We start from the raw sequence: 13,904 nt of genomic DNA, 5'->3' as shown, positions 1-13,904 counted from the left end.
ATTTAGTCGCTAAGTTGTGTCTGACTCTTTTGTGACCCCATGGACCAGACTCCTCTGTCCGTGGGATTTTTCAGGCAAGAATGATGGAGTAGGTTGCCATTTCCTTCTCCATCTAATGATTATATTAAAACCTGTTATGTTTTCCTTATTCCTTGTGGTTCTCAGTGTAAAAAGACTTCAAAGCCATTTTAAATGTTTTGAGACACATTCCTGCAAACTACTAGAAAACTGAGTCATTTTGCCATTTCATTTTTTTCTTACAGGAAATTCGGCGCCTTCATCAGTATGTGAAATTTGCTGTCCAAGATGTGAATGATGTTCTAGACTTGGAGTGGGATCGGCATCTGGAACAAAAGAAAAAACAAAAGTGAGCGAGATCTCTCACCCACCATCTTGATAGTGCTGTGGCCTTTTAAAAAGATCATTTAGGAGGGTTTCTGAAAACCCTACACAAGTTCTTTCTCTTTGACACAGTCATTATACATCAAGAAATTCTATGGAATAATAACATTGTTCACAGTAATACATAAAAGAATTTATAGCACAGTTTATGAGAGTGAAAAATTGGATTCAAGCTAGTTATGCAAAAGTTAAGAGTAGCTAAATCTGACTGCATTTTTCTCTTAAACAAAATACTGTGTAACCGTTCAATCTCATATTCTCAAAAAAAATCATGTTAAATATCTTTTCTGTTTTACATGAAATATACAAAATATATAATTGTGTAACTAATTATTAGGTACAGCATATAAAATATGAAAAGGTTAAGACATGAAGTCATACTGGATGACCTCAGTGTAGAAGTCTAATGTAGAAAAGGCTGGTAATAAATCTATCAGAATACTCACTCACAGCTGCAAGATGGGATTCAGAGGGGTTTTTCTTTTACACTTTCCTGTACATTCCAGATTTTCTTTTGAAGGAAACATTGCTAATTATTTTGGATAACTAAAAGGATGAGAGGAATGATAACAGATAGAGGAAAACCTTCTATTGTGATCTTCTGTCTATGGATATTTGGTTTGATGCCTTGTGTTTTCCAGAAGGAATAGAATGCAGTACATTGTGAAAGCAATAAGCTGATGTGGAAAACAGGTCAGCCCTCCAAATGCTAGATTTCTGAAACACCTACACTTGATCAGTGTGTTTAGCCTTGTAAGGAAATAAACCAGGAAATGATCTGTTTATTTGTTTATAAAACTGTGAGGTCACAGATTTAAGTAGGGCAGCCTGAGTGTTGTGTCAGGGGCAGGGCTAGAATGTGTTTAAAATTCAGTAAACAGAATTTAATACATGAGATTGTATAGCGTGGAGAAAGGCTTTGTGCCCAACCCAAGGAACCTCAGAGCATAGATGTGGGAAGACAGAGGTGAAAATTGATCTTCCCGACACTGGCGGGGCAGATTCTGTGACCTGGAGCCCTTGTCCCCTGGGGCAGCTGGGCCCCTTTAGAAGAGGTTTCAGAGGGCACTCCCCTGTTGCTAAATTCATGTTCCTCCCCAAGTGAGAGAATGGCTTGACGGGACAGCATGAAGATGCTGCTCGGCTTGACAGTTGGAATACTCTTGTCTAATTAATACGTTGACTTTTTAAAAAGTGCATGAGGCTAACAAGAAAAGCCAGGCTCTCTTCTCCTTTAACAACCCCATGGATTTTCTATTAATACTTAATGTGCCTTTTTTAAGTTTCCTTTCTGCAGAGTTCTGATTCTTAAATTTATAGTTTGCTGGCACATCTGTCTTTTAGATCCTTCTCTAAATATTATCTGGAACCCCACTGAAATGCCTTTTAAAAATTTATGTTGAACTAATGGCCTTGTCACCAGAAAGAAAGGGACCATTGTCCTTTTCTCCTTTTATTTCTTTTGGGTGGGGGACCCCCTGCTGCCAAGTCATGTGCTGTCCTCTGTTTCTTGACGGCACTCTGAAGACATGCTTTTTTTTTTTAATTAATTAGTTTGGTTTTTGGCTATGCTAGGTCTTCATTGCTGCATACAGACTTTCTCTAGTCGTGGACAGTGGGAGCTACTTTCTAATTGTGCTTGGGCTTCTCATCGAGGTGGCTCCTCTTGTTGTGGAGCACAGGTTTAGTTGCTCCATGGCATGTGGAATCTTTCTGGACCAGGGATCTAACCTGTGTCCCCTGCATTGGCCGGTGGATTCTAAACAACTAGACTACCAGAAAAGTCCTTCTTAGTAACTTCTTGATGTTTCTTTCCCACTAGTGGTTCTTCATTTTACTGTTTTCACTGTTAGATTTATAGTCCTTTTTTTTTTCTTTCCAGTGGAAATTTCCTTTATTTGAACCATTCTCATACAGTTCTTTCCTCCTTGCTCTAAACAGGCGCCTGCTTGTGCCAGAACGAGAGACACTGTTTAATACTCTTGCCAACAACCGCGAAATCATCAACCAACAGAGGAAGAGGCTGAATCACCTGGTGGATAGTCTCCAGCAGCTCCGACTTTACAACCAGACCTCCCAATGGAGCCTTCCCTTGGATGTTCCCTCCCAGAGTGCCACACACAGGTATGCAGGAGAACACGTCTGTTAAAGCCACGTGTGCTCAGTAAATGAGTTGGGATGAGCAAATAAATACACAGAACAAGGTGGAGTAGTCGTAGAGTAGTTTAGATGTGGGTTTGAAAGTGACTTTGCTGTCTTTCATCTTTGTGATCCTGGTCAGATTCCTCACCCTCTCTGATCCTTTTTCCCTTTGCCAAAAAGTGGGGCTAACAATAGCCTTCCCAGTAGCTCAATGGTAAAGAATCCCCTGCCAGTGCAAGAGATGCAGGTTCGATCCCTGAGTCGGGAAGACTCCCTGAAAAGGGAAATGAGAACTCACTCCAGTATTCTTGCCTGGACAATCCTATGGGCAGAGGAGCCTGGCAGGCTACAGTCCATGGGGTCGCAAAAGAGTTGGACACGACTGAGCATGCATGTACACAGGGAACTAACAATATGCACCTCATGGGATTACTGGAGGGTTTAAGTCTTTAAATTACCTAGTAGTATGCCTGATGAAACAGGTCCTCGATAGATAATAGCTGGTACTGTAGTCATAGCATTATTGTTTAATTGAAAAGTAACTGTCAGGATTAGGTTGATCAACTTGTCTGGAAACTCAGATCTGTCATTTTGCAAGTGTGGAGATTTCAGACCCTGCCTTAGACAGTTTACCCGTAAAGTTACCAAAGTGGTAACTACCTTTAGTCTGAATGTATAGATTTTAATTGCCCTTCCTTCTAGAGCCCTGTTGGGGTTTTGTTTGCTCTGGGAATGGGATGTAACAGTGAGACTGTGATCATTTTCCCTTTGGGTTAATTCATTGTTTCATCAGATTTTCCATTTCCTTTTCAGGATGCTCTCATCTCTTGCCTTTGTATTTAGGAGGATAATGTACCCTCACCATTACCTTGAGTCCCAATTTCTCAGGTCATAGTTGGTTCATACATAACATTGCCCTCTTTCAGTTTTGACAGTGACCTCGAAAGCCTGCGCAATGCTTTGTTGAAAACGACTCTAGAGTCTCACACCAAACCGTTGCCTAAAGTACCAGGTAAATGCATTCTTCCCAGTCTTTAAACTGTTCTTTTTCATCTTCTGACCTTGAAAACCAAGTTTTAAGCATTTATGGGTTCACGAATTTCTTGCAGCTAAACTTTCCCCCGTGAAACAGGCGCAACTGAGAAATTTCTTGGCCAAGAGGAAGACCCCACCAGTGAGATCCACTGCTCCAGGTAGAGCAAACCAGTCCTGAATTTTTAGGATAAACTGAGGAGTAGATTGTGTGGGAGTAGGATGGGGTTTGTATGTGTGTCTGTGTGTGTTTTCCTTTGGTTCTTAATGGGAGATAGGGGAAGTGTCTCCGGACTCTGTCATCCATCTGAATGTGGAAGTAAGAAGCAGCTTATACATAGTCAACTCAAGGTGGTGGTTTTGGCTTTTACGTATTTTCCGTAGTCCTCAGGCTCTGTGGCAGTGATTGCCAAGGATCTGGGGGGAAGCTGAACTGGTTCCAGGGGTCCTAGCCTTTGCTTTAGCGAGAAAAGCTTTATTTTTCTGATTTGTGCCAGATTTTGAGTAAGGCTGCTTTTGAAAAAAGACATGCTGAGTAGGCACGCGTGACTGGTGGCTACTCTGGTGAGAAATGCAGACATAGAACATGCTGGAGGTGGTAGTTATGAATGGGCTTGCTCGGTGACTGTGTGCCGCACATTGACGTGCCTCAGGACACTTGGGTACAGTGCTGGCCAGTAGAACTTCCTGCCGTGGTTGGGATGTCGGATCTGTACTGTCCAATACAGCAGTTAACCAGTGGCCATTGAGCACTTTAAGGGGGCTGGTACAACTTAGAGGTCAAATTTTTCATTTGTTTTTCATCTAAATAACCACACATGGCTGATGGCTATTGCAGCCTAGCAGTAACCCTAGTACAACATTGGTTTTCTTTCTTTCTTTTTAATTTAAAAAATTCATTTGGCTGTGGCTGCCAGGGAAGTCCCCATGCGTGGTTTTCACTTGGAATTGTTTATATTACATTTGAAAAAAGTGAAAACGTTAGTTGCTCAGTTGTGTTTGACTCTTTGCGCCCCCATGAACTATATAGCCGACCAGGCTCCTCTAACCATGGAATTCTCCAGGCAAGAATACTGGAGTGGGTAGTCATTTCCTTCTCTAGGGGATCTTCCCGACCCAGGGATCGACCCTGGGTCTCCCACATCGCAGGCGGATTCTTTTTTTCCTGTGCGAGTCACCAGGGAAACCCATGTTACACTCACATTATGATATGTAAAAGCTTGTGGAGCGATGCTCCCGTAGTATCAGCAATACTTTTAAATGACTTGAGGAGAAAGGGCTGGTTTTTGTTTGGTTTTGGTGTTTCCAGTACACAGACAGTAACATGACTTCTGAAATTAATGGTAGGAAGTAACACGGCATAACGCCTTACCTTATAGTTTATGGAAGGAGGAAAACAGGGAAAGTGAGAATCGATTTTAGTGACTTTTTTTTTTTTAACTAATTGTCTCATTCAAAAGAAGCATTGGATTTACCTGGCATTGTTTGAGACCCTCAGGACTGAGGATGTGATGTCTTCTCCAGTTTGTATTAGGCCTATTCTTCGAAGCTTGTTGTTGGAAAGCGGGGACCGCAAGGTGACTGCCTGTTCACTCTGCTATGGGAGTTTGTTGCTTTTCTGAGACGGCGTTATTGCCCGTGAACTTCCTGCTTTCACACCAGTGTGCATCCTGTCTCTCACCTCACAATTTTCTGTCCGACAGTCAAAATGTTCTTGTCCTATACAGCTCAGTTTTGCAAAACCCTTTTGAGCAAAGACTATCTTTGTTCACGTTCAACCTCAGCTGCTTCCACTTAAAATAAGTAATAATTAAGTCGCTTTACAAATTGGATATTTCTCTAGCGACAGTGAAAATTACATAGCTTTTGGACTCTAATTGTCTCAGTTGTCTTTTGTTTTGGGCTCTGTAGCCAGCCTGTCTCGGTCAGCCTTCCTGTCTCAGAGGTATTATGAAGACTTGGATGAAGCCAGCTCAACATCATCCATTTCCCAGTCTCTGGAGAGTGAAGACACACGGACATCCTGTAAGGATGACGACGCAGTGGTCCAGGTCCCCCGGCACGCTCCCGTGGTTCGAACACCTTCCATCCAGCCCAGTCTCTTACCCCAGGCAACTCCTTTTGCTAAATCTCACCTGATTCATGGTTCGCAGGGTGTGATGGGAACTTCAAGTAAGTAAACAGTGGGATCAGAAACAATCTTTTCCCTAAGAAGTTCCTAACTCATGAAGGAACTGTGGCTGGGTTTTATACTAGCACACGCAGAAGTTGTGGATTCTAGCCCATTTCTGTTAATCTTTTAGAAATTACGGACGGAGTCAAGAGATGTGTTCCCCTTGAAAGTGGTTGGTAGGACACTCTGAGGAAGAGGAGATGCTGCAAGGCTCATGCTGTTACGCCTTTACCGTGGAGTACAGTGTGGGCCCTTCCCATCTCGGCTCATCTCAACTTAGAGCCGTGTCCTGTCTCAGAGCTCACCAGCCATGGTGCTCATTATCTGTGGTGGCTTGCCGACAGGACCTTTGTTGGGCTGTCAGATCTTCAGCTCAGAGTGTCAGGACTTTGTAGTGAAGTGACTCCTAAGTAGACCAACCTAGGCATGAGGTACTAGAATGGAGAGATTTGTGAGAGGAGAGCTAACCTTTGCTCTGTATGGGCATAGAAGTTATATCTCACTCAGCATCAGAGAAAATGATCATGTAACGTATTTTCTCCAGTAAGTGGGCAAATAGCACATAGCATCTTTGAAAGATAAAAGTGCCAACTTGTCAGTTTGCCAGTATTTTCTGTTAATGCTTAAGGATTTTAAATCTTCCCATTTTCCCTACAACCTAACATGGAGAATTTACCATTTTAATTTTTGTGTATTCTTCTATTCTGACCCACTCTCTCACTTAACTTTTCTTTTTCCCTCAGTGTCTACGCCTGCTAGCAAAATTATTCCCCAAGGAGCTGATAGCACCATGCTTGCAACTAAAACTGTGAAGCATGGTGCACCTGGCCCTTCCCACCCCATCTCTGCCCCCCAGGCGGCCGCCGCGGCAGCACTGAGACGGCAGATGGCCAGTCAGGCTCCAGGTAAAAGCACCGGTACAGGGGCCAGGAAACGGCGGGCCTTTCGCTGCCTTTCAGAAGACGGGACTGATGCGGATGCGACAGCTCTCGCCTTTGGGGGGAGAGTTCTGAAAGGGCAGAGACTCAGTTGGAAACTTGCCCTTAAAGGGCTGTATAAGATCTGCCACGTTCAGTTAAGTTCATTTGCATCATTTCATTTTAGATTGAATCTAATAAGGATTCATCCCTATTTTTGAATAATGTCTGCTTTAAGCCCCAGAATTAATCTTTGCTGTTAGATTACCTAATAACATTAGAGTTGTCTCACAGTATTTTAAGAATCCGAGCCACCCTTTGCAGTGAGTGTACATGTGCCCATTTTGCTTTGGGGTAATGCTCAGTTTGGAGAGGCGAAGGTCACCAACCAATATGTAACAAAGCCCAGACTCCAACCCTGCGTTCTTTGTGTTGAAGTACAGCTTTTCCTTAAGATTGCAGTTTTAACCTGGAAACGTGAAGCTCTAAGGAGCTAATCAGCTCTTGCATTTTGTCAGTGGTTTGTGGCTCTCCATAATCTTCTACATTAAGATTTCTAGGTAATTTGCCTTGGATCTTCAGTTAATCAGTTTTTACAAACCAGTGCTTCTCAACCAGAGACTTTTTTACTCTGCCTGCTTCCGCTCCAATAGTTGGCAGTGTTGCTGGCCAGTAGTGGGTAGAGGCCAGGAATGCTGCAAAGAAACTCCCAAAAGCACAAGAAAACTCTACAACAAAGGATTGTCCATCCCCAAAATGTCATTAGTGCCAAGAGTGAGAAACTTGGCTATAAATCATATTTTTGTTTTAGCTGAATGAATTTTTTAAATTTTATAACTGCTTAGAACATATACCAATTTACACTAAAATTTTAAAAGATGGAAAAGACATGGTGGTTTGATTTAGCCAAAAATAATTGCCATTAGATAATGATAGATTTCTAGGAAAAGTTCAAATATTTAAACTCTTACTAAGACATCTAAAATAGATACGAAAGAGCAAAAACAAGACAACTTGTTTTTGAGCCTTCTGAAAAAATAAGAAACCCTTGATGTTTTAAATATTAGTTGGACCAAGCAGAATCTTACCATTGTACTGAACAGACCCTAAATCAAGCTGATTGATTATTTATCAACTTCAGGTCTACCAGGATTTAGGATTAGTCCACTCTCAGCAGGAGGTGATGTGATCTGTGTTATCATTTCAGAAGACATTATTCAAAAACAGGTTTTGAAGGTGTAGGCACCTGTGAGTGTTAAGGATGAGGTATGTGCAGTCACAGGTAGGGCTTCCCTGATGACTCCCTGAAGGCGGGGGTGAAGTAAGCTGCCGTAGACCGACCATCCTACCTGGGCTGCAAGTTCAACTGTGCCCCAAATGTAGCTGGAGAAGATTCAAGAGCTTTGCTTAGGCCTTCTTCATAGCTAATTATAACATGTCACAAAGTCCTGGGCTACAGTGTTAAATTATAAGACACATACAAAAAGGTATGAAAGCTGATAAGCCTAAGATAGATAGATAAGTAGGTATCAAATCAGTCCCTGTTGCCATTCCTTAATTCAGGCCTTCTTGGCCTCCTCCATTCTGGTTGAAGCTCCATTTTTCATATTTTATTCACTGTGTCTGTCTACTAAAGCATGAACTTCTTTAGAGAAGAAACTATATTTTAGACATTTTTTGTATTCCCAGCACCTAACAGAGTCTAACAATAATAAGCTCATGTGAAAGAGTGGTCGAATGAATGAATGCACAGTGGAGGCAGAAATACTGGTAATCCTCTAGCTCTTTCTGCCCTTTTCCAGGACGAGCCAACAATATGGCAGGTATCTCAGCTCTGCTCTATAAAAAGCTGGCTGGTGAATTCCTTTTTTCTGAACTAGTACATTTGGTTAAATTGCACAAAGCTTCATTGAATATTCTTTATGAAGGGAGTAAGTAGGCCAGCTGTTCCATTGAACACAGTGCTGCAGAACTACCTAAATTTCCTTTATATAATAAGTTTGCGTTCTGCTTGAGTTTGTGTCCTAGTTATTCATTAGACCTGGCTAGAATTTTGATCCTGTGTTGCAATTAACATGCCTTTCTCTTCTCTATTTAAATAGCTGTCAGTACGTTGACTGAGTCAACTTTGAAGAATGTCCCTCAAGTGGTGAATGTGCAGGAATTGAAGAATAATGCTACAGCCCCCTCTGCAACGGTGGGGTATGTTACTGCTTCCTTAGTGTGTTTGAGCCAATGAATTACTCTGCAGTAGCGTAGAACTGCCTGCAGGGGGCAGCAGTGCTGTTGTCCCAGTGTGACTGTTTTCCCTGTAAGAACTTCAGATTATAAAAGGAGCGGAATGGACAGCTAATCTCAGGCACACAATTGGGTTTTCAGGAAACGGTCCTCTCCAACTGGCAGTAACAGTTGCCTCATAAACTTTCAAAGTCTTGGTGTTACACATTCAGTGTGCTGTTTGCTGTATGTAAGTCTGCATGTGGTACACGTTATTATTAAGTCAGGTAAGGTGGAGGGTTTGATTTATTTTTTCAAATACTCTTGGGGCTCCTGAGTGGACACTTCAACTCTAACACAGACTATTGATTCTAAAAACCCAATGATGGTTTCTCCTCCCTTCCTTCCCCTCTCCAGGCATTCCTGTTTTTCAAATTTCTCATATTGTTTGTATGAAAAAGCAGTGGTTTAAAAGGCAGCAGCTCTGTTTGGAGACTTCAGTTTCTCCCCATGCCACATCTGAGAGCTGGATCATTGCTGCCAGAACTGACTTTTAAGTGTGAATCTGTGTTTAGAATTCAAGGCATTGACTCCCTCCCACTGTGGGCGGCACGGTTCATAGAACATGCCCGTGTCCTGTTGCTCCAAGTCTTTTGTAGGCAAGAACTCTGCATTGTGGCTGGGAAAGAGTTGAGGGCTGCATCCTCAGTTTGTGAGGACCAGGGTCATTCAGGAAGTTAGTGTCTAGTGCCTGTGATTAGTCCAACTGCAAGAACAGCCACTGACCCTGTGTTTCTTCCAGTTCACATTAGCGCCCTCCTCCCCGACCCCAGGTCTGCTCCCTGTTCTGTTTTGGCTTTATCAAGTGGCCCTACTTCTCTAGTCCACTGGCCTTCTCTTTTTTCCACATTGGTCCATTTATCAACACTGCCAGGAATTTCTTAGTTATCTCAGGGCCATACTAACAGCCAAAAACAAGCCTAGCTTTCCTATCGTATAGTGACCTTGAAGCTTTGGTATGCTGTTTAGACCAAGATGGCATTTGTGGTTGTTGTGAACTTCTCAAGGGAAAGAACTGTGCATTAGAGTTTGGGAATTATAGCCAGATTCCTAGTGTAGGGTAGGCAAGAAAAAGCCACCGCAAGGCAGAATCTTACATAAGACAGGAAAAGCCAGCTTAATGGTGAAAGAAACATGGTCTGGTATTTCTGGAATATTTTAACTGTTCTCACAATATGTGAGAAGCACCACTTGATGGTTTCCTTTATCTTATCTCAGGCTGTGTTTTCTTCCAGTGATTCATCTGAGCTAATCATTGATATGAACTTTGTTAAAGGAGCAATTCTGAGTTTGCCCTTTTTTCTGACTTAGGAAAAATAGACATAGAAGTTTAAAAAGAGACGAAGAAACTCTTCTTTTCTCCACAGAATTGGACTCTGGTTGTTATTTAACTTGTATGCCCAGCATGGCACCTGGAATGTTGTTTCTTTTTAATAGCTACTTGTTGAATAGGTGAATCTAAGCACAGTTGGTAAGTGGATTGATATTTACCACCTTCCCCAATAAGAAAGCTTGAGAGGGAGTTATACTCATTATAAAATTACTTGCTTTCAGATTCTGTTAAGCAGTAGTTTCCTGAGTGTTTTTTGTTTTTGTTTTTGTTTTTGGTGGCACCTCGAGCCTTTGTGGGATCTTAGTTCCCTGACCAGGGTGGGACCCATGCTTCCTGCAGTGGAAGCATAGAGAGTCTTAACCACTGGACTGCCAGGGAAGTCCCTCCTAAGTGTATTTTAAGTATTTAATTTTGCATTTAACTTTTCCTGAGTAACATCTTAAAGAGATTTATTGTAAGATGAGGTTACATGTTTCTGCCATTGGTATAGCTTATGTTCACTGGCCTCACCCCACTCACCCCTTATATTCATTGACCAGCCATCCTGTTTTCAGGAAGAGGGCTTATCTGGGGCACACTCATGCTATTTAGACTCCTCTCCAGCGCTCAGGCACTTGATTCAGCAGATTTCTAAGGGGTGTCTGCCATGAACATGATAACGCCCTGGGTATTTGGGATCCAGTGGTCAGTAAGACATACCAAGTCCCCACTTTCATGACACTTTTTTTAGCAAGAAGGCAGCCACTAAGCTACCCATTACACATCAGTTATTTAACTGTAGTATAATGAGTTTGGTGAAGGAGAAATACAGGAAGGCTCACAGTGAGGCAGTCTGGTTGAGTCTGGGACTGACGAGGAGGGTGGGAAGAAGGGTGTTTCAGCTGGAAGTTGAGCGGTGACCAGAAGTTGCCAGGCAGAGTGGAAGAAGAGTGTTATAAACAGAGGGGGCATGATCTGTGAAAGCCCAGACCCGGGAAAGGGCAGAGCAGGTTTGAGTGCAGGTGAAAGGCCAGTGTATCTAGAGATAATGGAAGGTGAAGGAAACAGGGCGGAATGAGGTGAGAAATATGGTGAAATTTTTATTGGTTTGTTGTTTTCCAAAACACACCCAGATCATCATTCCTTTCAGGAATTTTGGCATTCGTTTCTTCATTCTTTCTACAAATACTTAAGTAGCATTTTGTATATGCCACATACTGTTCTAGGTGCTGAGAATAACACAGTTAACAAAACAGACCCTGCCCCCCAAAATCCCCAAACTCTGCCCTAGTCACAGAGAGACAAATGACAAGTAAAATTCATCTAAATACAGTATTTTAGAAGGGGATAGGTATGATGGAGAAAATTAAAGCAGAAAAGGGGTTTAGGGACTCTTGTCCAGACATGGTTGCAGTTTTAAATAGAGGCAAAGAAGGTATTTCTCCTACACTTCTCCTACATAACTAACGACTAACGTGTCTCAGAAATACCAGACCATATTTTTTTCACCACACAACTGGGGATTCTCCTGTCTTATATGTTGATAATACTCTGCCTTGCAGTGGCGTTTGACATTTTACATTTGAATAAAGACCAGAGAGCAGGCTCTTGAATATCCTAAGGAAGAAAGCCCCAAGCACCAGACCTGTAGTGAGAGTTTGTCTGGCAGGTTCAGGATGAAGCCAGGCAGCCCCTGGTGGCTGGAGGGAGAGAGGAGAGTGGGGTAGGGCCGGGGTACAAATCCAGTAACACCTGGTAAGCCTGGTTGAGGACCTGGCTCACCACTGATGCTGAGTAACCTAATCTAATTTATATTTGCTTTCTTAAAGAAATTTTAGTAATTTTTAAAGATACTGGGGCATAATTAACACACAGTAAAATTCACCTTTTTGTAGTCTAATATTCCACGAGCTATGATAAATGCAGATCATTTTGTTGACCTGTGGGTTTAGCAGGAAGTTTCTGGTTCTTATATTTAGAATAGATGAGAAGGGCTGGAGTGAAGAAGAGTAGAAAAAGGGAGAACAGTTAAGAAGCTTTTTCTTTTTTATTGTGGGTAAATATATGTATAACAAAATTTATTATTTTAACCATTTTTAAGTGTACAATTCAGAGACATTAAATACGTTTACAGTGTTGTATAACTGTTTATCTCATACAGCAACTATACCCATTAAATGGTAACTCTTTATTCCGCCTTCCTTCTAGTCCCTGGTAACCTCTAATCTACTTTCTGTCGCTAAGAATTTGCCCTATACGTAATATTTGTCCTTTTATGTCTGGCTTATTTCACTCAAATTTTTAAGATTTATCCATATTGTGAAGTGTTAGTCACTCAGTCATGTCTGACTCTTTGTGACCCCATGGACTGTTTGTTATCCACCAGGCTTCTCTGTCCATGGAATTCTTCAGGCAAGAATACTGGAGTGGGTAGCCATTCCCTTCTTGAGAGGATCTTCCAAATGCAGAGATCGAACCCAGGTCTCAGGCATTGGAGGCAGATTCTTTACTGTCTGAGCCACCAGGGAAGCCCATGTTGTAGCATGTATCAGAATTTCATTCCTAAAAAAAAAACAAAACAAAAAAAAAAGAATTTCATTCCTTTTATGACTGAATAACTTTCCACTGTATGAGTATATCCTGTTTTACTTACCTGTTCATCTGTAAGTAGACACTTGGGAGGGGTGTTGCCCCCTCTTGACTATTGTGAGTGATGCTTCACTGAGCATTGTTGTACAGCCCTCTCTTTGAGTCCCTGCTTTTCAGTTATTCTGGGTGATGCTTTAAGAGTAGAATTGCTAGAGCATATGGCAGTCTACTTTCTGAGCTAAATGTAATTCAAACTGTTTTCCAAAGTAGCTGTACCATTTTACATTCCCAATAGCAATGTATGAGGTTCCAGTTTCTCCACATCCTCACTAATATGTGTTATTGTCCATCTTTTTGATTATAGCTATCCTAATGGATGGACATGGTATCTCCTTGTGGTTTTGATATGTGTTTCCCTGTGACTAATGTTATTGGATGTCTGTTTGTGTGCATGTTAGCCATTTGTGTCTTCTTTAGAGAAATATCTCTTTAAATCCTTTGCCTGTTTTTTTAATTGGGTTCTTTATCTTAACTGTTGAGGTGTCGTTTTCTTTTCTTTTTTTTTAGTATTTATTTTTATTTATTTATGTGGCTGCACCAGGTTTTAGTTGAGGCACACAGGATCTTTGATCTTCGTTGAGGAAGCTTTCTTTTTAGTTGCAGCATGCAAACTCTTAGTTGCAGGATATGGGATCTAGTTCTCTGACCAGGGATTGAACCTGGGACCCCTGTGTTGGGAGCAAGGAATCAGCCACTGGACCACCAGGGAAATCCCAAGGTGTCATATTATTTAGGTAATCTAGATTCAAGTCTCTTATCAGATACATGATTTGCAAATATGTTCTCCCATTCTTTGTGTGGTTTTTCACTTTCCTAATGGTGTCCTTTGAAACAACAGTTTTTAATTTTGATAAATTTCAATTTATTTTTTTCTTTTATTGCTTGCACTGTTGGTGTCTGATATATGTTTAAGAAACCACTGCTTAATGCAGGATCATAAAGATTTACTCCTGTGTTTTCTTCTAAGTTTTATAGTTTGAACTGTTAGATTTAGGTCTTT

At 41.6% G+C, this 13,904-nt stretch overlaps 1 protein-coding gene across 3 annotated transcripts in view; it reads left to right on the top strand.

The window, feature by feature from the left end:
* The window catches only part of NUP214 (nucleoporin 214), an 84,882-nt gene that overhangs the window by 28,637 nt on the left and 42,341 nt on the right, over nucleotides 1-13,904 (top strand). For all 3 annotated transcript variants that reach the window (XM_043916574.1, XM_043916575.1, XM_043916573.1), the window contains exons 18-24: nucleotides 264-367; nucleotides 2,344-2,526; nucleotides 3,471-3,556; nucleotides 3,654-3,737; nucleotides 5,488-5,748; nucleotides 6,493-6,654; nucleotides 8,769-8,868. In XM_043916574.1, the coding sequence (XP_043772509.1) occupies nucleotides 264-367; nucleotides 2,344-2,526; nucleotides 3,471-3,556; nucleotides 3,654-3,737; nucleotides 5,488-5,748; nucleotides 6,493-6,654; nucleotides 8,769-8,868 (980 nt within the window). The remainder of the gene's footprint in view (nucleotides 1-263; nucleotides 368-2,343; nucleotides 2,527-3,470; nucleotides 3,557-3,653; nucleotides 3,738-5,487; nucleotides 5,749-6,492; nucleotides 6,655-8,768; nucleotides 8,869-13,904) is intronic.

This window comes from Cervus elaphus, chromosome 11 (assembly GCF_910594005.1).
Source record: "Cervus elaphus chromosome 11, mCerEla1.1, whole genome shotgun sequence".
Classification (NCBI taxonomy): domain Eukaryota; kingdom Metazoa; phylum Chordata; class Mammalia; order Artiodactyla; family Cervidae; genus Cervus; species Cervus elaphus.
The sequence above is the reverse complement of the archived record's forward strand: the minus strand, read 5'-3'. Positions and strand labels throughout refer to the sequence as shown.